Genomic DNA, 22,300 nt, shown 5'->3' with positions numbered 1-22,300 from the left:
ACGCGGGTGAAATCCTAAAAATGAATCTTTAAAAACTTACTTATTCCAATGAAATCAGTTTTGTACATGCTTAAAATTGATCAAGGATTCGATCAACAAACTCAAAGTTTATTACTGATGTTGATTTATTATAAAGTCCTATTTAATGTTGTGTTGTACACGTGCTTATAATTAATTGAATGTACGTAATGAGATTCTAATTAATTACCGTCAATACTATTTTAGAATTCTCATTTATTACCGTATTTATCATTTGCCATGATTTTTACTATTTTATATTCATTATTTTTTTTATTTATTTACTACAATATTTATTATTTCATTCTCAAACTAAAATGGTTTATACCTCAAACACATATCATTGTAACTTAAACTAAAATAATCTACATCCCAAATATAAATTATTATAATCTAACTATAATACAACTCTTTACCCCAACTATAATACACATCATTGAGTTGTGCTATTGAAACTTACCAATAATAATATAGTTTCCAACCAGATTCATTTATAGGATTGACAAAGGAGGAAAATGTGTATATTTGGCTTAAATGTTGTGTTATTCCCACCAATATCCTCAATCACAAATTGTTCTTGTCTTGATGCTTTAAAGTTCCAAACTTCTAATTTATGTTCATTTTAGGGGTCCACGGGATGGATAATCAAAAAATTAGATAAAAATGTGAAATGTCCCGATTTTTGAAAAAAATGTTGAATGACCCTTTGATGACATCAAGTTCGGGTAAAACTACCAAAATATACTCACGCGCACGCGGATAAGTAATATCGCTCTTGCTCTCTCTTCTTTTTTCACTCACAAGTCACTACGTCTCTCGCTCTAGCTCATATCGCTCTCTCTCTCTCTCTCTTTTTTCCCATTCACATATCACTAAGTCTATTGCTCTAACTCGTCTCGCTCTCTTTTCGTTTCCCCACTCACGAAAATCACTCATCTCTTTTGTCTCTTGCTCATCGAAGTTGGTCGCATTTGAGCTACTTGCGTAGATTCGTTGTGCTAGAGAATATGAAGCCAAAGAAGAAGAAGATGAAGTGCAGATGAAAATTTCTCGTACCGGAGAAAAAAGGAAAAAAGAAAAAAAGGCAATAACATAACTCTACATGGTCATGGCATCAGCAAAGAGACATTTGACATTTTTTTTTCAAAAAACTAGGTCATTTGTCATTATAGACCTTTAAAATTGGTCTTTTGAGTAATTAATCCTCATTTTAGTCTATATACTTTTAGTTTGGTATCCAAAATTTATATATTTTTCTTAGCACAACAATATCATAAACAAGGATTGAACTATTGACTTTAAAGAGAAGAGTACATATTAATTATAATTTAGTTATTTTTTAAAATAAATTTCACACATCAGTTCGATTGAACTATGCTCGTTTTGACGTTAATATTAACATTACTTAATAACCAAAGTGAATACGAATTTTTCAATTTTGTGGAATCTGATCTGTTTTCATCCATATAAAAACAACTCCAACTCTTCACTCGCGGATTATTGAGAAACTCAAAGCCAACCAATAGTTCCTCTCCCAGAAACCCCTTCAAAAAACCCTAGAATTCTCAATTTATCGAAATTTCTTCCCCGGCCTAGCTTCGCTGATTTTGTTCGAACACGAATTCCGGCAAGATCCGAAGCTTTCATTTTGCGGGTCTACTCTCGAGCCGCTGAATTTCTGAAGATTCGATGGACTTCGACGAGTACGATTACTTGGAGAAAGCTGTGGAGGAGCAGGATGATAGGGAGACGAAGAAGCCAAAGAAGAGCGAGAGTGAGAGGAACGAGAAAAGCAGCAGAAAGAGAGAGGTAGACGAGGAAGCTGGCTCCGGTGGTCGTGAGGACGAGGAGGTGAAGGTCAAGCGGTCGAGAAGCGAGCATGAAAACGGGAAGGAGGATAAGGATCACTCGGGGCGAGGGAGGGATCGGCATCGAAGAGACAGAGAGGAGGAAGCAGATGGGGGAAAAGAGAGGGATAGAGAAAGGAACCGTACGAGAGAGAGGGGTAGCAGTGAGAAGGAAAGGGATAGAGACAGGGATAGAGAGGAGAGAGATAGAGATAGACATAAGGAGAAGGAGAGGGAGAGAGACAAGGATAGAAGGGATAAGGACAGAGATAGAGAGAGGCATAAGGAGAAGGACAGAGAGAGAGACAAGGATAGAAGGGACAGAGATAGAGAGAGGGAGAAGGAAAAAGAAAGAGAAAGGAGAGAAAGGGAGAAGAGGGAGCGGGAGAGGGAAGAGGAGAGATCGAGGCGAAGCAGGAGTCGGTCTGTTCGGGAACGAGAACGTGAAGTTGATGTCAGAGAAAACAGGTATTTGTTCACTTGTGCGCTCTTTGTTGAACATGAAAGCTTTTAGTTGAGTACTTGGTGTTGCTTGTATACATTTTTATTGTCCGCTTGTTTCTTGTTATTCTTGAAATTTCCAAGGGCGGTGTGTTTGATCAAGAAACAAACTTTTCATGGAAAACATTGAAGGATAGAGACCCCCCATGGGATTGAAAACAACTACCCAAGCAAATTAAGTGAAGAAAAAATTTCAAACTCTACGAGAGCCAGAAGATAAACAAAACATTTGAGAACTTGAGGGAAATACCTAGCAACTCTGAGAGAACAACTTGAAAAGCCAGCGAGCCAAAACAACAAAAACTGCTTCCACCAAGCCCAAACACTGCTCCGAGCTGCAGACTAACTGGAGATCAACTGGATAACTGCCCAAAACTGGATAGAAAAACTCCTTTCTGAAACAAACCATTAACTTTGCAACCAAAATCTCTTCAAGCACACCAAACTAATCGCACACTAATCCTTCAACCAAGCACAACCATAAATAAGTTAATCTGGAATAAGCCATACTCGGTTGTTGTTTGTTTGCTTTGAACTCCTAAACCTCTTGGAATACAGGAGATGATTTTCATGACTATACACACCAGCCCACCTCAACACTTGAGCTAAAGTGTTCAAGGCATAAGAAGAAGTTTTTGTTAAATATCATTTTAGTAACTGCTTATCAACATCTTTAAATTTGATTCGACCTATGAAATCCGTCTCATAAAAAAAAAAGCGTTGCATTAAACGATATGACATTGTATTATCGAATTGGAAACTTCATTAGAATCCATTTATGCTTTGGATAGTGAAGCGTATAAATATTAGAACTAATTCCCAGGCCATTGGGTTGGCATCATTGATAAACCAGATATTCAATGGAAATTAGGATCTCTTTCAAGCCTTGTAATGGCAGTAGATTTTATTTTTATTTTTACCTGTTTGAATAGAAAGAACTCTAGGTTCTCATTGACAAGTGCAAAAGTTTTCTAGACAGTTACCAAATTGATATTTTGCAGCAAAAAGGGCAGGAAGTTGATAAACAACCAATGATAACCAACACCACGGTGTGGAAATCCTAGAAACCCATCATTTCTTAATGTATTCATTTTTAATTTGCTCAGGATTTCCAAGAATGAAGGCACCAAAATGGAATCATATAAGTTTGGACTCCTTCTCTAAGTTGGTTTTATATTTTTATTATGCAAGCTCTCTTCTTAGTGTAGTGGATTGGCTAAATTGCTGATATACTGTGCTGAAGTTCTTACTGAGAAAAAGTTTCAAATTTATTCAATCACTATCCCCTAGTAATATAGAGTGGAAAGAACTAAGAAGAAATTTGAGTCATCCTAAATCTTTTTAAACATTTGTTTTCAATTTAAATCACTTTATTTTCCTTCAATTTTGCCTGATATTTTGGGTGTGCGAATGACAGGAGAATGAAGGAAAAGAAAGACATGGTGGAGCCTGAAGCGGATCCAGAGAGGGATCAAAGGACTGTATTTGCTTACCAGGTTAATGGCTTCCCCTATTTTCCCTATGTTCCATGTTCAGTCTACATTTTGCTTATCATTCTTGTTATCCTATATTTTCTTTGTACAGATGCCTTTGAAGGCCACGGAGAGAGATGTTTACGAATTCTTTTCAAAAGCGGGAAAGGTATTTGAAACTAATTACTCAAGTGAAACATTTGAGCATTTATTTTTTCTTTTGCTGGAAATGAATAATTAAAGGTATTAGCAGTCATACATTCGTCTATATCATTTCAAGTGTTATGCCCCTGTACTTGTTCACCTCTGTAGCCTGTATTAGAATATAAGTATTTTTGTTGCAATGTTAATGCTAGAAATGTTATGGTTGCATAGATATTGAGATAGATTTGCTTCGTATTGCAGTTACTGTTCCTCTGCCTTCAGTTTCGAAACTATAATCAATTTCTTCTATCTCAACATTCTGTTTATATGGGGTGAGTGAAAATGTATATGAGTTATGTCATCATCTCATTGATGGCTGAATGGTGCTTTGCTTCGAGTGTAAAGGACGTAGACCTTTATTGCTTTTCTGTTTTGCTGGCTTCCTAAAATAACCTGTTCTCATTGTTTTTTCTATTTTCAGGTGAGAGATGTCCGGCTGATCATGGACAGGAATTCCAGACGGTCAAAAGGAGTTGGGTATGTGGTCTTGGGATGAGCAATTTTTATATTGTATGCTTGTGATCTTGTTAATATGGTTATTAACATAGTAGTTTTCAAGTATCAAATTTAACTGTATTTTTAAATGAACTAGCAATGCGATAATGATGAGGGATGGTGGGAATACAATGCAGTCATGTTTAATCAATTCATGCTGCTTGTTCAAGGTAGATAACATAAACCTGAGGTTTCCTTTGTTGTTTTCCCCATCGTACTCCTAATTCTGCTCCTCTATGTTTTTGTGCAGATAAGAAACAGTCCTAACTCCTATGACTCTGTTATCTCTGGTCTTGGTTTTAGATTCATTTCTTTCTGTTATGGAATTTTCTTGGTTTGAATTGACTTTCAGAGATTGCTTTGTTACACTTCATGAAAATGAACATGCTTGGTTGGGTATCATCTACTCATTGTTTCTTTTCCCCGAATGTTATGTAGAAAGGTTCTAGCTTGGGGTTGTTATTTCAGTCTATTATCGAAATAATAAAAAATTTAGAGAAAATTGGTCTTCTGTGGAATCTTGACTTCCCTATAGTACTTACTGTGCAATGTTCTTTTTTATTTTTCGAGGACTGTCCAATTTTTTATAATGGATTTTGGGAATTAATTTGTATATGGAAATATGCTCATTGAAAATGTTAGAAAGGGTGATGAATAGTCACCATTTGATCCCCCCTCTTCTAGTCTAAGCTGGTCATCTGCTATTTTGTTTTGTGTTGCCTCTTCATTTGATGAACTGACCTGATCATTAATTCAGTCAGAAGAAACTAAGAGGTCTCTCCATATTTGTTTATTTTATGCTTTGTAAATTTTGTTTCTTGTTTTTGCTGTATTGTGTTCTGATAAGTTTACTTTGAGGCATTGATTAAACTGCAGGTATGTTGAATTTTATGATGCGATGTCTGTGCCTATGGCTATTGCTCTCTCTGGTCAACTACTTCTTGGGCAACCTGTAATGGTTAAACCTTCGGAGGCTGAAAAGAATCTTGTTCAATCAAATACGTCAGGGGCCTCTGGTGCAGGTCCATATGGAGCAGTAGACAGGAAACTATATGTTGGAAATCTACATTTTAACATGACGGAGACTCACCTTCGAGAGGTACTAAGACCAATTAATCTATGGAATTTTATTTCGAGACATCCATATTTGATTTCCTCTCATATGAAGTTATTTTCTATACAAGCGACAACTATAGACTGTCATTGAACAAAAACCAAATTTATGCATCAGTATTATTTCTGCAAGTATATGCAGTGAATATGGTTTTCCTACTGTAGAATCAGAGTCTATGAATGATAGGCCCTGATAGAGGATTTAGAGTTGTTTTGTACGGCTCATAAATAATCATAGCATAATAACCTTTCGACTACGATAGCTATTCCCTTTCTTTCAGATAGCTTTCACAGGAAATTACAATCTAACTTGCCAAGGACTAATTTGAGAGGGCCATCCATCTCTCCACACTACTGTTAGTTAACACACAATATGTACATATATCCAGCATAAACCTCATGTAAACGGAGACTCAGAAACAACTTAACTGACCAAGGGAATTATAACTTATAACTTCACTATTCAAAATATTCAAACAAGGAAACCCAAGACTGATACTTCTAAATATTAGAAACAGGAAACAGCTACATTTCAGTTTGCCATTCCTTGAATAAATCTTCTGGATTGGAGGTCTAACAGATCATTACTTCTTTTCTGATCAGATTTTTGAAGCATTTGGTCCTGTGGAGCTTGTGCAACTACCTCTTGACCTTGAGTCAGGTCACTGTAAGGGTTTTGGATTTGTTCAAGTGGGTAATCATTTATTATCAATTTTTGCAAGTTTTTAATGTACTGTGTATCATAGTCCATTCATAAACGTCTGTCTTAATTTTTTGAGTTGTTTCCAGTTTGCTCATCTAGAGCATGCAAAGGCAGCTCAAAGCTTGAACGGGAAATTAGAAATTGCTGGCCGAACCATCAAGGTAGTCTTCTACTATTTCTTTGTTATTAGCGCCTCTGAAGAATGATGACATCCTGGGTTTGTTTGTCCTAATTAATACTGTTTGTGCAGGTTTCATCTGTTACAGATCATATTGGAGCACAGGAGAGCGTTGCAAAATCAAATGACCTTGATGACGATGAAGGGGGTGGTCTGGTTGGTGTATAGTTTTTTTTTACGGTTAAATAAACATCTTTTTACAATCCTTTTAGCACGGTTCCTTTTCAGTCTCCTTCTGCTAAGGCTTGAGTTGAGCTATCTTGATGACTTAATTATTTGAAGCTCTGCATCAGATGTTTTATGTCACAAAAATTTGGTCTTTACTATAGTTGAAGTTTGCAATAATTTAATTTGGCTGTCTCATAAATGATCTTCTTGTGTTTAAGTATAAGTATATCCTTGTTATAATGACATTAGATCTGAAGACATTTTTGCTTTCAATTATTTTATGAGTGAGACTAGGTGAGTTTCTCTTGTGCGAGCCAAGCACCTGCCTTGAGTGTGTGCTCATAGGAATTGCAATTGTCTATCATTGGCTCCTCTCCATCTTCCTATCGTAATATAATTGTGTTGGGTGTAGTTAGGTGATGCTTGGACTTTGATATCTCCATGATGGTAGATTGTAGATACACATGGTCTATTGATTAGGACCTTCTTATGTAGATAGCTTTTATTTATATATACTTTTGAAATAATAATATCAGGAACCCAAGCTATTGTCGAGAAATATGAAGGAATACAATAGGGCCAACAGAAAAAAAAAGAGGAAAAGAACGGGCTCATAGGCTGTAATTTAATTTTGAGAGGCATGGGGAGTCCAGAGTGGGCCAAGTATTGAGCCTTTGAATAAATTTTTGTGGGGTGGCGAGTGTCAAATATTGATTGAATGGTGTTGAACAACATTCACTGGAATGCACATTGAAAAATACTAATATTAGATTCCTGTGGAATTTTTACACACACGGATTCTTACTTCGTCATAGGCTGCCCATGGAAACTAGAAAGGTGGATGGTGGTATACATGCTAAAAGGCTGGATAATTACATGAAGGAATTGATTGAGTGATATGTGGAAACAGCACCTCCAAGTTGTAGATATATTCCCGATGTATTGATTGTTATCTGAAATTTTCTTGTATTGGATGACGACATATGAACGGAGCATGCTAGTCTATTGTTGATATATTGGCATCATTAAGGGAGAATGATTCTTTCCTGGCGGTTGACATCCTGAGTTTTTTAGCCTTGGTTTCCAATATTTGACACCTTGCTTAAGATTTTCTTCCTCTCACATGCTTAATGGAAAAGGGAGAAAAAAAGAAATGAAAATGAGACTATTGTCATTGACTAATTAGATTATGCTTATTATGTGTCATATCATTTATTTGATGACTGTTGAACCTTGCTGACTGAACCTTGTTTTCTTTAATCGCTTCCAACTAGAGTGCTTTATGGTTACTCCTTGGCTGTAGCAAAAGTTTCTTGCTAATTGTAACATCTAACTGCAGGCATTGAATGCTCAATCAAGAGCTCTGCTGATGCAGAAGCTTGACCGAACTGGCATTGCTACTAGGTTTGTCTCCCTTTTGGTGTGATTAAGTAGCCAGATGTCTTATTTTCTTTCTTTAGTAGTCAGTGTGCTCATATCCTTCTTCAATGGATGTTGTATTTGTATTCTGTAAGAAAGAAAGATTGGATTAATGCAAGTTAACTGCTTCATGGTTTCAGTATTGCAGGATCTCTTGGAGCTCCAGTGTTGAATGGGTCAGCCCCAAATCAGAGATCTACCAGCTTGCCTTTAAATGGTCAAGTTGCAGTTGCTGCACCAGTACTTCCGGCGAATTTTACTCCACCTGTTTTACAATCTGTTGGAAGTCCTAGTGAATGTTTACTACTGAAAAATATGTTTGATCCATCAACGGAGGTACTGAATACTTGTATTTTTTGTTTTCATCTTTCAAGCTGGATTATTTATTAGATGAATCATCTTGCAGACAGCACCAGACTTTGACATGGAAATCAAAGAAGATGTTGAAGAGGAGTGTTCTAAATACGGTCGCGTTAAACATATATATGTGGATAAGTGAGTATTTTTCTTGTCCCTACAATCATATTAACTATTTCAGGTCATATTATCAAGTGGAACATTTTTTTTTTTGGTTCAAACTTATATTTCTGCTCTCTCTTTAAGTCAATCATATTTATGGCTACAACGCTTAAAACAGGATGTCCCCTGTTCACATCTTTCTTGAATTTGTTTTGTTCCGTGTTGGGGCATTGACTTGGATCTTTGATCCTCATTTGCAGATACTTCCGGAATAGGGATGGAAAAAAATTACTAATGCCTCCATGGATGGGAGAATCTTATTTTCCCTATTTAATTTTAGGATGGTTATGGAAAGGGCTATCTTATGCCGACATTAGCCCTGAATTATTACAAATTTATAACTATACTCGACTGACGACATTTTCCATTTAGTATTTACTGACAAATTAATTATTTAACAAGAATTTAAATAAATGATAATATTTTTTTGTTTGTTTTCTTTTTTTTTTTTTGGGGGGGGGGGGGGGGGGGGGGGGTTGGATTTGGTTGGGAGTTTGTTTTGTTTTATGCTGCTCTTGAGATTGATCTTTGACCCTTTTTGAATAATCAAGGTCTTGTTCGTTTATTCTTCTGAGATTTGAATTAGGACGCAATTTCTATTGTAATCTGTTAACTCTTTTAATTTCTGATGACAAAAACCATTGGAAGGTACTTGCAAAATTATTTGTAGATATCCTGTTTTTGTAAAGCTCACATTCTTCTTGGACAGTTGTAGTTTTGATTGAACATTTAGATAGTACTTGCAAAATTATTTGGACTTCTACTAGCTTATGATGGTTAGGGAAACATACTTGAATTTTTTTTGTCTGTGCAAATATGTTACCAAGTCTGAGATGTGTTGTTCTCATAGTTCAGTTTTCCACATATTTCTACGGAGGCTTTACTGCAGCTTCACTCTAGCAAGTTGCATAGTAATGTCAACATAATCCAGAAGTTCATTAAGTTTGGGAAGTCAAATAATGCAATTATTGCTTCCATAAAAAGAATGCAATTATTGTTAGGTTCGTAGTTTTATGTGATGGGACTTGATGTAATGGAGAAGAGAGAGGGCAAGTGAAAGGTAGGAAAGGTAGTGTAAAGAATTGCTCTTATATTTCATGCATTTGCTTAGATACTGTAAATTTAACCTGTTTGACAAGCTTTTAAACTCTACTTCCACTCTAAATTTCTACATTATGTCTTCCACTCTACTAAATTTTTCAAAAACTAAGCCCAAGTTTTGAAAACTAAAATACGAGTTTTTCAATAATTGTTTTTGTTTTTAGATTTTGACAAAAAATTCAGATCTTATTTTAAGAAGAGTGAAAAATATATTAAATAAATTGGGAGAAAACAAACATAAATTTAAAAACTCTGAACTGGAAACTATAAACAAAATGTTACCAAACAAGTTTCATTTTATGTCAGTATCTCTTGTGTTTCTTCTTAAACCTCTGTGCCATATCTTTTTTCTATTTTGTTGTAGGTAATGTAACTGAGGTACTCTCCATCTTATGTCCAAAAATAGATGTTTTCGTTATTGTATGATTAAATAGATGTTTGTTTATGTAGAAGTTATCATTTCATCGTCTTTCTTCTTTTATTATTTTACATTGTGCAGAAATAGCGCTGGATGTGTGTATCTGCAATATGATACTGTGGAAGCAGCTATAAATGCTCAACGTGCAATGCACTTGAGATGGTTTGCAGGCAGACAGATATCGGTCTTGTTCATGGTTTGTTATTGAACTCGAAAGCTCCAATATGTTAATAAATTTCTCAATGCTGTTAGACTAGTGGTATTAGGAAAAAGAAATTATGCCCAGGAGCTCGATTTGTTTCTTTTGAATTCCTTGTGTTAGTTCTCTCAGTTTCGGCTTCTCAGTATCACCCAACTTGTTCTGTCTTGCAGCAACCGCAGGTGTATGAAGCCAAGTTCATAGGAGCTTGAATTTCCGTTCATGGTTCTCATCATTTAGGAGTAATCAGAAGATTCCTCTAGCCAATCCCTGCTCTATATTTTCTCAGGTGGCATCCCGTCCGGTCCGGTCCATCGATGTCTAATGTCTCTCCTTTCTGTAATAGGTGCTTATAGAAGTACTGGTTAAAAATGTGTCAATTGTCTTAATAGAAAAGTTAACGTCCTGTTCTTTATGGTGGGATATTGGTACCAATTCTTAAATTTCTGCTCTGTAACATTAGTGTCAAGCGAATACTTTTGGTTGGCTTGGATGCTTTTATTGTTGTTGACTTATGGAGCTACTTTCTATGAACATGTCTTGCAATGCATTTTGTAGAAGATTCCCAGAAACACTTATTTGACTTGGGGTTTCTTGCATTTACAGATTCATTTCTGCCAGCGATCATTTTGAAGCCTTGAATTTGTGTAAAATTTTTCCATGTTAACTTTTTATCCGACAGATCTGGTACAACAAGATGTTATTTGTAAGATTCACGACTTCAAAATGATTTAGGAAGTCGGAGAAGCTCAAGTTTATTCAATACATCTCAGGCTTCACAAGTACAGTTCCGAGGTATGGAATTGATTTAAAAATTGGTTTAAAATATAGGGGTTTAAAACTACTCTAAGAGTATTTACTCATTTAAAATCAATTTAACATGCTATGTTTAATCAAAATCTTCAATTGTCTTAATAGAAAAGTTAACGTCCTGTTCTTTGGATTGACTGCAACACTTTAAAATCAAGAGGGTCCTACCCTCATTTCGGCTCTTTTTTTTTTTCTTTTTTTTTTTAAATTTTTAAAATTTGTTTTTGGTATTGATTTGTCATGTAATAAAATATCTCAATTCTCCCTAAACTACACTGAAAAATAAATAGAAATATCAATTTCAAAAGTCCCCACATTCTTTTAAACATCATATTGTAGGACTCAATTTAATATTTGAACTATGAAAATGAGGTTGGATGAGTGAATAGCACGTGTTACAAGAATTATTATCCTTACAATAAGGGCAACAGCAAAAAAATCATATTTAATTTTTTTGATTAGATAAGATAGAGTATGTAAACATAATTGTTCTTATTTAATATATCTTTTCTAAATCATATTTAATTTTTTTAATGGAGATAAAATCAATAACTATTGAGATGGTAATTAATATCTTTATTCACATAGTTATATTCGGAGTTTTTATTTTTTAAATAATTACGAAGATGGAAAATCGAAACCTCCGATCACCGAGGAGCATATCAATAACATTAGGCTATTAGAGTCGATCTACAAGAAGCAAGAGAGAATTCGTTGCGAGTACAAGCACTTACGTTCTTAAAACATTCCAAGTTTAAAAGTGTGTATGGGCCAAATGGGCCGAAGAGGGTATGTAGTAAAAGGGGCCGAAGAGAGAGAATTGTGATAGTTTGTTGGCGGAGGGGGATTGGTAGGTGGCAGTGATCCAGCAGGGATTACGTGCGGTCACGGCGGCGATAAGACCGGGGCCTCAAAGCCCTACTCTCACTGGTTCATACTCGGCCACCCCTTTTCTTCTCCTTCTCTTTCTATATAATCTTCCTTCTTTCGCCAAACCCACGGGGCCTTCGGAAAGGGGCTTAATTTTTCGAAACCACCCAATTACCCAATCAAACAAAACAGGTTTCACTCAGATTCACGCACAGAGAGGGAGTGGTGTAGATTCTTCTATCTCTTTCCAAGCTTCTCCAGATTCACCTCTTCTTTCTTCTTCTACTAGTCGCCTCACTTACGGTAACAAACAACTCACCAGTTTTAGGGCTGCTTTCATTAGTTTATTTCTGCTGGTTTCTGATATGGGGTTTTAACTAAATTCTTTCTTCTTCTTTCTGGTGTCAGATGGATAGGTATCAGAGAGTGGAGAAGCCCAAGTCGGAGAATACTCCTATAAATGAGAATGAGATTCGCATTACTACTCAAGGAAGGATGAGAAACTACATTACTTATGCCACCACTCTTCTCCAGGTTGATTTCTTCTGGAGCTCTCTCTTATGTGTTTGTTTTTATGTTATTGATGTAGAATTATGGGTAATTATTAATTATGTGAATGAAAACGGTATAACCTCAAATGGGTACTTCCTAATTTCGTAGTACTCGTGCTTTTAATACTTGAAATTCCTGTTTTGAATGCCTAACTTCTGTTTCATGCTGTTACTTTATTTGTTAGTGCTTTTCTTTTGCCATGAAAAGATCTGGGAAAACTTGCTTTTGATATCATTATCAAATATGGGTTGCTACACATTTGCACATTTTATTTTTGTTCTCATTTTTGGTAATTTCTTACTATTATTTCCTCCTAGTGCATGTTCCTTCTTCACCTACAGACTCTCTTAGTTGTTTGTCCGTATTAAACTTGATGCTTTTATCCATCCTAAAATAAAATTCTTGCTATTGCTTTTTCTCTCTTGTTTGCTTACGTTTTGTGGTCTGCATCAAGACCCTTTCTTGCATGTCTAGTCTTGAAAAAATATTTTGAGATTTTATTGATTATGATTTCTGGTGTGTTTCATAGGAGAAAGGATCAAACGAGATTGTTGTCAAGGGAATGGGTAGAGCTATCAATAAGACTGTAATGATAGCTGAGCTAATTAAGGTGGGGTTATTCTCTTCACTGTGCTTGTTTTTTTTTTTTTTTTTTGGTGTTCTTGCGATATCGTTTGTATTATCTACCGTTTCTCTGTTCAGAGAAGGATTGTTGGTCTCCATCAGAACACATCAATTGGATCCACTGATATAACTGACATGTGGGAGCCACTCGAAGAAGGCCTTCTTCCGTATGAATTCCTAGTCTCCCATATGCTTCTGAAAATTTACCGTTATTAGCTTTGTAGTATGGAAAGCTCATTCTCCCTACTGTTGGCAGTCTCGAGACTACAAGACATGTTTCAATGGTGTCAATTACCTTGTCCAAGAAAGAGCTAGATACATCTTCGACAGGGTAAATATCTGTCAAATTTTAGTTACTAAAAATATTCTCTTACGATTGTATATTTTCTAATACCAATGTATAATAATGTTGAATAGTTACATTCATGTGGGTTGCCTAATTTGCAAGCCTACCTTTATATTTAAAAAATTGGTTAAGGATTGTGTTCTTGTATTAAATATTAGTATCACTATTAACTTCAATGAAATTTGGCACATGCGGTTTTACTCTAAAATTGTGGTGATTAACATTTAATGGTAATCGTAGCACGTTTGGAATGGCATATATATATATATATATACTTTGGCCTTTTAATACAATGGGGATTGATGTGAAATTTTCTGTCTTTTCTTTTTCTTATAATTTTTTTTTCTATGAATCAGCGATACAGACTAATTGTGGTGTATTTGATATATTTTTTGGATTTTTTGGTTAAGATTTATTGTTAAGTCTCCATGTACTCTCAAGTTTTTAAATGGATCTGCTTCTTCACCACCATTTTCCATTTGTATTACTCATATGTAGATACCAACCACCTCTTCCCGTTGACCAAGTGAAACCATGGAATGAATTCGAAGATGAAGGAGGTGAATTATATAAAATGATTTTTATATTTTAATCATTTACTTTTAGTAATGAACTGATTTTAATTTATTTGCACCAATATGCTTTTAGAGGGATCACCTAGAATACGAGGTAGGGGACGTGGTAGAGGAAGAGGCAGGGGTAGAGGTAATATTATTCTCTTTATTCTTTTAGATTGCCTTATATGTGTAAGGATACTTTTTCAGGCATATTTGGTTTGGATTTATTTAATGTAACTGTATGCTGGTATCACTTTTTCTGTGTAATGTATAGTAAGTATGGTTTTTGTATTGTAGCAGTACAGAGTTCATCCAAAAAAGATGACATAGGTGAATTTCATTTTAAAGAAAAAGAACACTTAAAGTACAGAAAATAAAAAAGGCAAATGCTTACATGGAAGCACCTCGGTCATACGAAATATCAAATTATTTAATAGGGTCTGAGACCCTTTACATGTACTTGATGCATTTTTTCTGATTAATGAGAGATTTATCTTTTAATGATCTTAAATTCAAATTTACGGTCTGTGCCAATTTTTTATTGAACCTTTTTTATGTAGGGAACTACAACGGTCCATCTGAGTATCAGGGAGATGGTTGGGATGGAGGGCGAGGTTTTGGACCTAGAGGTCGAGGACGTGGAAGAGGTCGTGCATTTCGTGGAAGGGGGCGTGGTTATGGTCGCCAATCGGGGGGATATTATGATTATGGTGAGCCTATGGCACCACCAGTACCGGGTCGGGGTAAGTTATGGAATTTATGATACAATTATACCCAAAACTCAGGTGCTTGTGTATCTCTTGGTTTTCTTAATCTTGTTCTTTTGCTTATAAAAGGATGTTAAACTAAAGTGTGAGATAAAAAAGGCTTAAATTGCAAGACACTTTTAGGAAAGAAAATCAGAAGGGTAGGGGGATAATGGTAGATGATCAAATTTTCACCTTCTAACAGCGGTTCTGGTTTGAGACTAATATGTTCATAATAGATTAAAAATTATTAAATTTAAACCAAGTGCTCAGTTTTCATGTCAAGCAGTAATTCAAAAGCTTAAGTAGAAAAGCATGGTTGTCGTATCGTCATTGTTATCAAACTCGTGATTATTATCCTTGTTCCAAACCTGTGCACACCCTTCGTTTAGTTCCGTTGTTAAAATTGGTTCTGTTGAAGTGCACATTCTGTTGACTATATATTATCTGAAGGTTTTGCAGGGCGTGGTCGTGGCAGGGGGCGGGCTCGTGGTCGCGGTGGTTATTATCGATCCGATGGTCCGGTGCAAGCAGCTGCTGCTTGAGAGGCAAATGTGATCAACGTGGTTGCATTTTGCCGATGGCCTCGATATTTTATAGTTCTGTCTCTTTTTTTTGTTCCTTTCTTTTTCTTTTTTCCTTTTCATGTTCGTAAATTGCTGCCATGGAGGTAGGAGTTTTAGTTTCTGTAGTTTGAGGTAGGAAGATTTTCATAGCTCCTAATTAACTTAAAAGTACATCCGAGGCAAATGGCTGTAAATTATTATTATTTTTTATATTCTCTATTCAATAGGAGAGGTAGAGTGTAGCAGCAGCGGTACATTCTTTTATTCTTAAATGAATTTGCATGCTAATCTACTGATCTAGATTTCTTTTTATCAATATTTAATGGAACAGTTACATTCTTCTATATAATTGGATGGTAAGGCAACATATGAATCATTGTTTAGGTTTTGAGTTGTATCAATTAGATTTAATATTTCCTTAAAATATGATAAATAAATTAATATTTATTATATTAACTTTGGATTTTAAATTTAATGTTACTAAAAGAAAACAACACATCACATCGTTAGGCTAAAGTGATATATGAACTTATAAGGCAAACTTCTTGAACAATGTATAAACAGTTGGTAGAAATAGAAACACGTTTTTCTATACATTGTCCGACTGCATGATGACATACTACAACTCTAAATGCCATAGATGACCAAAATGAGTAAATTCATATAAAAAAGTATTTTTGACCTCAAGATGTGAGGTTTGATAAGAATCAAGATGCTAGTCATAAATATTACAAGGTCAAATTTTGAAATGAAATAATGCATGATAGTAAGTAAGGTCATATTACCTTTAGCAATTCCAGCTAACTCATTTCAAATAGAGGATAATGATTACTTGAAATGTGTTATTTTACTAGTCGCGAACACGTAGAATCAAGTGTTACAACGAAAATTGAGCTTAAATGAACAAATGGAAATCTAAATCAACACCAAGTCAACCAAGTTAAAAGAAGACACAAAATTAGCAAAATGTCCCCAGGACTAACATTGTAATGCTGGTACTCAATACGAATGCGCTTAAATATTGAGAATGCACACTAGATAATAGGACAATAATTTTTTCCCCTAAAACTTATCTGAAAAGAAGAAAACAAAAAAGTCTTATCCAAAACATGTGGACAATGTGCAAATGATGGGCATATATATGTGTTTTTGTTATGTGAAAAATGAAAACGATTGTTTCTCCAAGTCTACACAAAGCATTTAACTTCCACTATTACTCAACAGTGGAGTTATTTATGAAAAACATGCATACCATGCCTTAATTTTATCATTGAGCTTTAGTCCTATTAAACAAAACCAATAAATTACAACTTTTGGAGAAAAAAGTGTGGTCAACAATTACAGCTTTGCAACATGTTTTCACTCAACTTTTGTTTTCTTTAAAACAATCAGAATATTGTTCGAAAATATTTACAAACAGGCCTTATACTATATGAACGTTATCGAATATTATTATTTTTAAAAGATTCAAATTTCTAATATCTTACGTATGACAAACATGTCTTTAACTAATTCATATTGAGCTATGAATGTCATTTTTATCTTATGACCCTTCTATTATTATATTGTTTAATCTTCTTTTAGTTATTTGAATATCTATTTATACCTATTATATACAAGTCTCGAACAACCTGACTTGTAATATGAGAGTTGTATTACATGTGGAGATTTTATTATCCGACATATATAAAAGTTTCAAATCTTCATCTAATCGTTATAATTATAAGACAAAATACAAATAATTTCAATAAATCTTAAAATGTGTCGAGAAGACTTGGTAAACTGTTGATTGAGAATGATGTTAAGAACATATTTTTTTTTAAACGTTTGTATAAAAATATTTTATATTATTATTGTTTGAATAGTGTTTTTTTTAAACATTTTTATTTTAATAATTATTCATTCATTTATTTTACGATAATTATTGAGATAAGAAATTGAATTTACGACAAGTTATGCTCAAGTTAGCATGACTCACTTATGTCAAAGTATTAATTTGATTAAATTTACTTTGACCCATTAGCTTGAATTTTTGGATTGATGATTTAACTTGATATCATAGTAAGAAGTTGGGAAATAACACTATCAAGTTTTCATTTTTCAAAACTGGTATGCTTTTTGAAAATTTGTTAAACTATTTTTTTCGGCCCTAATTTTTGTTTCCACAATTATATAAAGTTTCAAATTTCTAAATGAATTTACCGATTATGGTTTTCAAATATAACTAAGTGCACTGTGATGTCTAAATTTTGTAAATAAAAAACTTAAGATTTGGGAAAACAGAAAGAATCTCGATGTTAATCTACTCGAGATTTAAAGTCTAATTATATAGAATCTCGATATTAATTTTGGTGAGATACGCAAAGATTCTTTAGATCTCCCAAATTTTACTTAATTCTTAGCAAAATTTGATCTTTGGGTGGAAAGATTTGAAAATTAGGTAAGATTTGATATACAATAATTTGGAAAGATTACATAATATTTAGAAAATTTGATAGAATCTCGGTGTTAACTACCTAGATTTCGCCTTGATGGTCGATCTTAGGTTAGATGGATCCATAAAAACCATTGTACAGAATTTTTAAAAAATATGCTAGTTTTGAAAGATGAAAACTTGAGGAGGCTATTTCTGGCAATTTCTTTTTCAAGCTCACACGACAAAATGTTGAAGTGTTTTCATAGTACAACAAGAGATGAAAGATCGAATCTTTAACTTTTTTTAATCTAAATTTTAGAATGGGAACCTTTGAATTTTTATAATATCATCTATATTTGAGCTTTCAACAAAGAAATTATACAAGTTATTTCAATAACTTAACTATTTTATTAGCGTATAGTATATAAAAAGAATTTCATTAACCTAAGTTTAAGTGTCAATCCAAGTATAATTCAGCTGAGTAAATTAAAGTTCGGATCCTCCACACCTCTAAATATTCTATCAACTTAAAGGTAAAAAAAAAATAATTAAGTTGAAGTAATTACTTTTGTAAATGTGTATTTGAGATAAATGAAGGATGTTTGAAAGTGATTTTGAAATCATTAAATCAGTTTTGTTATTTTAAAAAACACCTTATACATTTTTAATAATTCGATGACATGAAAATTAAATTATATTTGAATGATCGGTGGCACGTTTTAAAGTAATTTTGAAATAAATAGAAGTGATTTTAAAATTTTCAAAATAACCTCTAAATAATTTTGGAATACAATTTACCTTTTTAGTGATCACACTATAAACCCTAGTGCCGCTGCTTCTAGCTCTCCCATTATTCACACGAAGTTTAAAACCAAATTTGGAAAATAGGAAGGCTAAACTTCATGTCAAATATAATAGAAAATTTGTAGCACTAAAATCTAAAATTACTTTTTTTTTTCTTTTTTTTTTTTAAAAAAAATTAATCTTTTGACAAAATTTTAATTTAGTCTCTACGATTTATAATTAAAATTTAGTTTGATAAAATTTCTCATAAATAATAGAGACCATAGACAACTATAAAAACTAAATTATAATTTTTTTAAAAAAAAAATTATTGGAATCAAATATGTAATTTAATTTAAAAGCTAGAAGGAAAACGAGAAAGATGAAAAAATAAAATAAATAAAGAAAGGGTATTAATAAAATAACAATATTTCTTTTAAATCGACCTTGTGATGCATTGAATATAGAAAAAGAGATTTGTGTTTTCTTTTGATATTTATTGTACATATTTTTCATACTTAAAATATTAATCCCATAAATAAAAATTTCACAGTAAAACAAATAAAAATAGATATTTATCATAACCATTTAGTTAAATAAGTTTTCAAAAAAAAAATGTCCGTAATTTGGTAAATTCTAAAATCCCTTTTTGAAACAAAACATAATGATTCTTACAATTTAATATCGATAGGATGGTATGAAAATCAAATTTACAAATCAATTCATCCTAACTCTTCTTTTCTAAAATTACTACTTCTATTATTACTCCCTAACATAAACATAATCTTGAATAACTTAATAAAAAAACATAATTTTGAATAATAATTATAAACACTTCTGAAAAAAACCCATAGAGGGCTTAGTAAAAATGACCATCCCAATTCTAATAGGGTAATCAACAATCATTTAAAAACAAAGATATCATTTTTTAAAATGACTAAAAAAGATTTTTCAAATTTCATGTGCAACTCCTAATTAATTTAAAATGGAATAGGAAAGAAATGCAAAGATATAAAAGATAATAGAGATCAAAACATAAAGATTCATTCAACAATTTTCATCTCTTTTCTAGTTCCAATGGCTTGCATAGAGAGTAGCAGGAAGGCAAAATGTACAATTTCTACCATTAATTTTCAAACATCATATTCAAAATTAAGATCAAAGTTTTTCTTTTAATATCAATTGTCGAACATAGTTCAATTAGTTAAAAAAATTCGAAACATAACCCTTTAAAAAGGTAGAGATGTACTTTAACCATAGAACTATGCTCATGCGAGTTGATCTACCGCGACCACCACCGTCACCACGTTCAATTCCCGACGATCATCTTAGTGGAGAATCTACCATTAATATTGATAGGTTTAGTGTTCATATATATGCTTTGAATGGATCGAAATCGTCGCTTCTTAGGACGAGAAGTAGAATAATGATGATCATAACAATCTTTTTCATCATCTTTCCCAAAAATCTCTTCAATTTTCAACCAAATTGATGACTCAATTTGGCATCTCTTCTGATCAACCTCCTCCTCTCCACCGCCCCCGCCGCCATCGCCGCCGTGGTCCCTCTTCATCTTCTTCTTGTTCTTCTTGTTCTCCTTTGCAGAGACGATGAAGGCAACATTGCTACTATTGTCGTCGTCGTTGCTCAGCTGCATCAACTGCTGCGCTGCACCCAAAACCTCCTCCGAATTATGCGAACTCGACGATTCTTCTTCCATTAAAACTAAAAGAAAAAGTTTAGAGAGAGAAAGAAGAGAGAGGATGAAGTGTAGTGATCAAGTTGGTGTGTTTTTAGTTTTTGTGTTGAATTTGTGTGTGTGAATTGTAATGGGTTTTTATGGGTTTTGCGAAAGAGCGCGTAATAGTTGAAGTTGTAGAGCTTTTAGAGAGAGAGAGAAGCAACCAAAAGAGGAGAGAGAAAACTGGTTACAGAAGAATGAAATTGCGACGTTGGTGCCAAGAAGATGGATGGAAATTATATCTTTTTTCTTTTTTGTTATATAAAGTTGTTCGAAGTGATTTGCTACACCCGGTTCTATTATAAACAATTTGTTTGTGGGTCTAAGAATTAAAACATTTGGTAGCCACATGGATACATTTGTTGATCAAGAAAGAAAAATATTTGAATGTATCTCAAGTTATACTCATCTTTGTGCAATCTATTTAAGTGTCTAATCATAAGTTGTCGTTTGATTTTGATTTATCTGTCAATTAGAGAGTTCAACATTTATATAAAAAGGAAAAATATTTCGTTTATTTCAACCTGCATTCATTTTTGTATAGTCGTGTTTAACAATAAGTTTATATCACATGACAAAATTTTCTTAATCTAAAAGAGCAATAATTGAGTTGCACTCATTTTCATGCATCTCTTTCGATCATAAAAGGAAATATATATATATATATATTTTTTAAAATATCTTTTTTAAATAAAGATAAATTTGTCATGTGACAACTTGTGATTCAACACTTAAGTGAGCAACACAAATATAATGCAACCAGGTATTTTTCTTTTTGAAAAGATGTTTTTTTCTCAATTATGATGGAAAGGGATACATGAGATGGGACAATCTCTATCTATTAGAAATAAATACTTGTAGAACACACACATATATATGTATATGTATATCATCATTTTGATTCAACCCAATATGATTTTAAATATCACAACAACATCTATAATTTCGTTTGAGGATAAGAATTTGATTATTTATTTATCGATATGTCATCAATATATTCATAAAATTAAAATTTTAATATCGATATTTTTATTGTCACACCCCCTTCCGCTCTTACCTCTTTCACCCAAAAGAAGGCTTGAAGATAATAGACATTACTCTATTGTAACACATGTTATCCATCACCTTGTACTTATCAAGCACATCTCAAACTCTTTTGTGATAACTATTGCTCATCTTGGACCTAGTATAAAATGACAACAACTCTCTGGTTAATTTATTTTATATCAAACCACTATAATATTAAAACAACTCCAAACTCAGCTTGGATAACTCTACTCCTAGTCTACAGAATTCATAAAGAGCAGACCTTAACCCAGAAACGTGGTTACAATATGCCAAACCTTGACCTTAACAACACCCTGGAATTCTACTCTTGAGCTTCTTGGGGGGAAAATAAAACATTTGAAAAATATGAGCTGGGAAAGCTCAATGAGTGGTATGTTTAGTATAAAAATAGATTTGTTGTTGGAAATATTTTTTGGGAATATCATTTCACAGATAACCAAACATAGTATGCATGGCCTCAATATATATATAAACATATCAATTCACCAAGACAGAGAAAAGAGAACCACTCACAATTCACGGGGAAACAAGGTTCCCTAATCTCCTGTATCTTCTTTCATCTTCAATCCCAAACCTGTATTGATCCAAATATCAACTTAGAATCCCGTATTTAGGGTTAAAAAAATCTTAAAACATTTCCTTAACCCTAACCCTAGCTTGCCAACCCACCAGGCTTAAACTACACCTTCAATTTGGAAAAATAAACAGCTGTTGGATGCATGGACAGCAATACCAACGCCTGGTTCAACCTGTTCTACACTTAACAGTCAAGCTTGGATGCCTGATACAACACTCCAACGCATGGTCTTCTCTCCAAACTCTAATTCTCTCTAATCACTCTCTTTTTAAGACTTCTCAAGAGATCA

General features: G+C 33.5%; 2 protein-coding genes across 5 annotated transcripts; both read left to right on the top strand.

Moving 5' to 3' along the window:
• Positions 1-1,504: 1,504 nt before the first annotated feature.
• On the top strand, positions 1,505-10,940 carry LOC120073168 (RNA-binding protein 39). 3 transcript variants are annotated; one of them, XM_039025829.1, is made up of 13 exons: positions 1,708-2,333; positions 3,784-3,862; positions 3,951-4,007; positions 4,464-4,519; positions 5,414-5,636; positions 6,254-6,340; positions 6,440-6,514; positions 6,604-6,687; positions 8,039-8,103; positions 8,259-8,454; positions 8,525-8,613; positions 10,238-10,352; positions 10,529-10,940. In XM_039025829.1, exons 1-13 carry the CDS (start codon positions 1,708-1,710, stop codon positions 10,565-10,567), a joined length of 1,791 nt encoding a protein of 596 aa, XP_038881757.1. In that variant the 3' UTR covers positions 10,568-10,940. The 3 variants fall into 3 exon arrangements, with proteins under 3 accessions (XP_038881755.1, XP_038881757.1, XP_038881758.1); XM_039025827.1 differs by lacking the exons at positions 10,238-10,352; positions 10,529-10,940 and adding an exon at positions 8,838-9,051 and having other exon boundaries at positions 1,505-2,333; XM_039025830.1 differs by lacking the exons at positions 10,238-10,352; positions 10,529-10,940 and having other exon boundaries at positions 8,267-8,454; positions 8,525-8,619.
• Positions 10,941-11,973: 1,033 nt separating this feature from the next.
• LOC120073169 (ribonuclease P protein subunit p25-like protein) lies at positions 11,974-15,726 on the top strand. 2 transcript variants are annotated; one of them, XM_039025832.1, is made up of 9 exons: positions 11,974-12,338; positions 12,444-12,569; positions 13,117-13,197; positions 13,290-13,378; positions 13,468-13,542; positions 14,056-14,117; positions 14,206-14,262; positions 14,675-14,857; positions 15,323-15,726. In XM_039025832.1, the coding sequence occupies exons 2-9, from the start codon at positions 12,444-12,446 to the stop codon at positions 15,403-15,405; spliced, it is 756 nt and encodes a 251-aa protein (XP_038881760.1). In that variant the 5' UTR covers positions 11,974-12,338; the 3' UTR covers positions 15,406-15,726. The 2 variants fall into 2 exon arrangements, with proteins under 2 accessions (XP_038881760.1, XP_038881759.1); XM_039025831.1 differs by having other exon boundaries at positions 11,980-12,338; positions 15,314-15,726.
• Positions 15,727-22,300: the final 6,574 nt, after the last annotated feature.

Source organism: Benincasa hispida, chromosome 3, assembly GCF_009727055.1.
Source record: "Benincasa hispida cultivar B227 chromosome 3, ASM972705v1, whole genome shotgun sequence".
NCBI classification, from domain to species: domain Eukaryota; kingdom Viridiplantae; phylum Streptophyta; class Magnoliopsida; order Cucurbitales; family Cucurbitaceae; genus Benincasa; species Benincasa hispida.
This window is presented reverse-complemented; position numbering and strand designations above follow the sequence as displayed.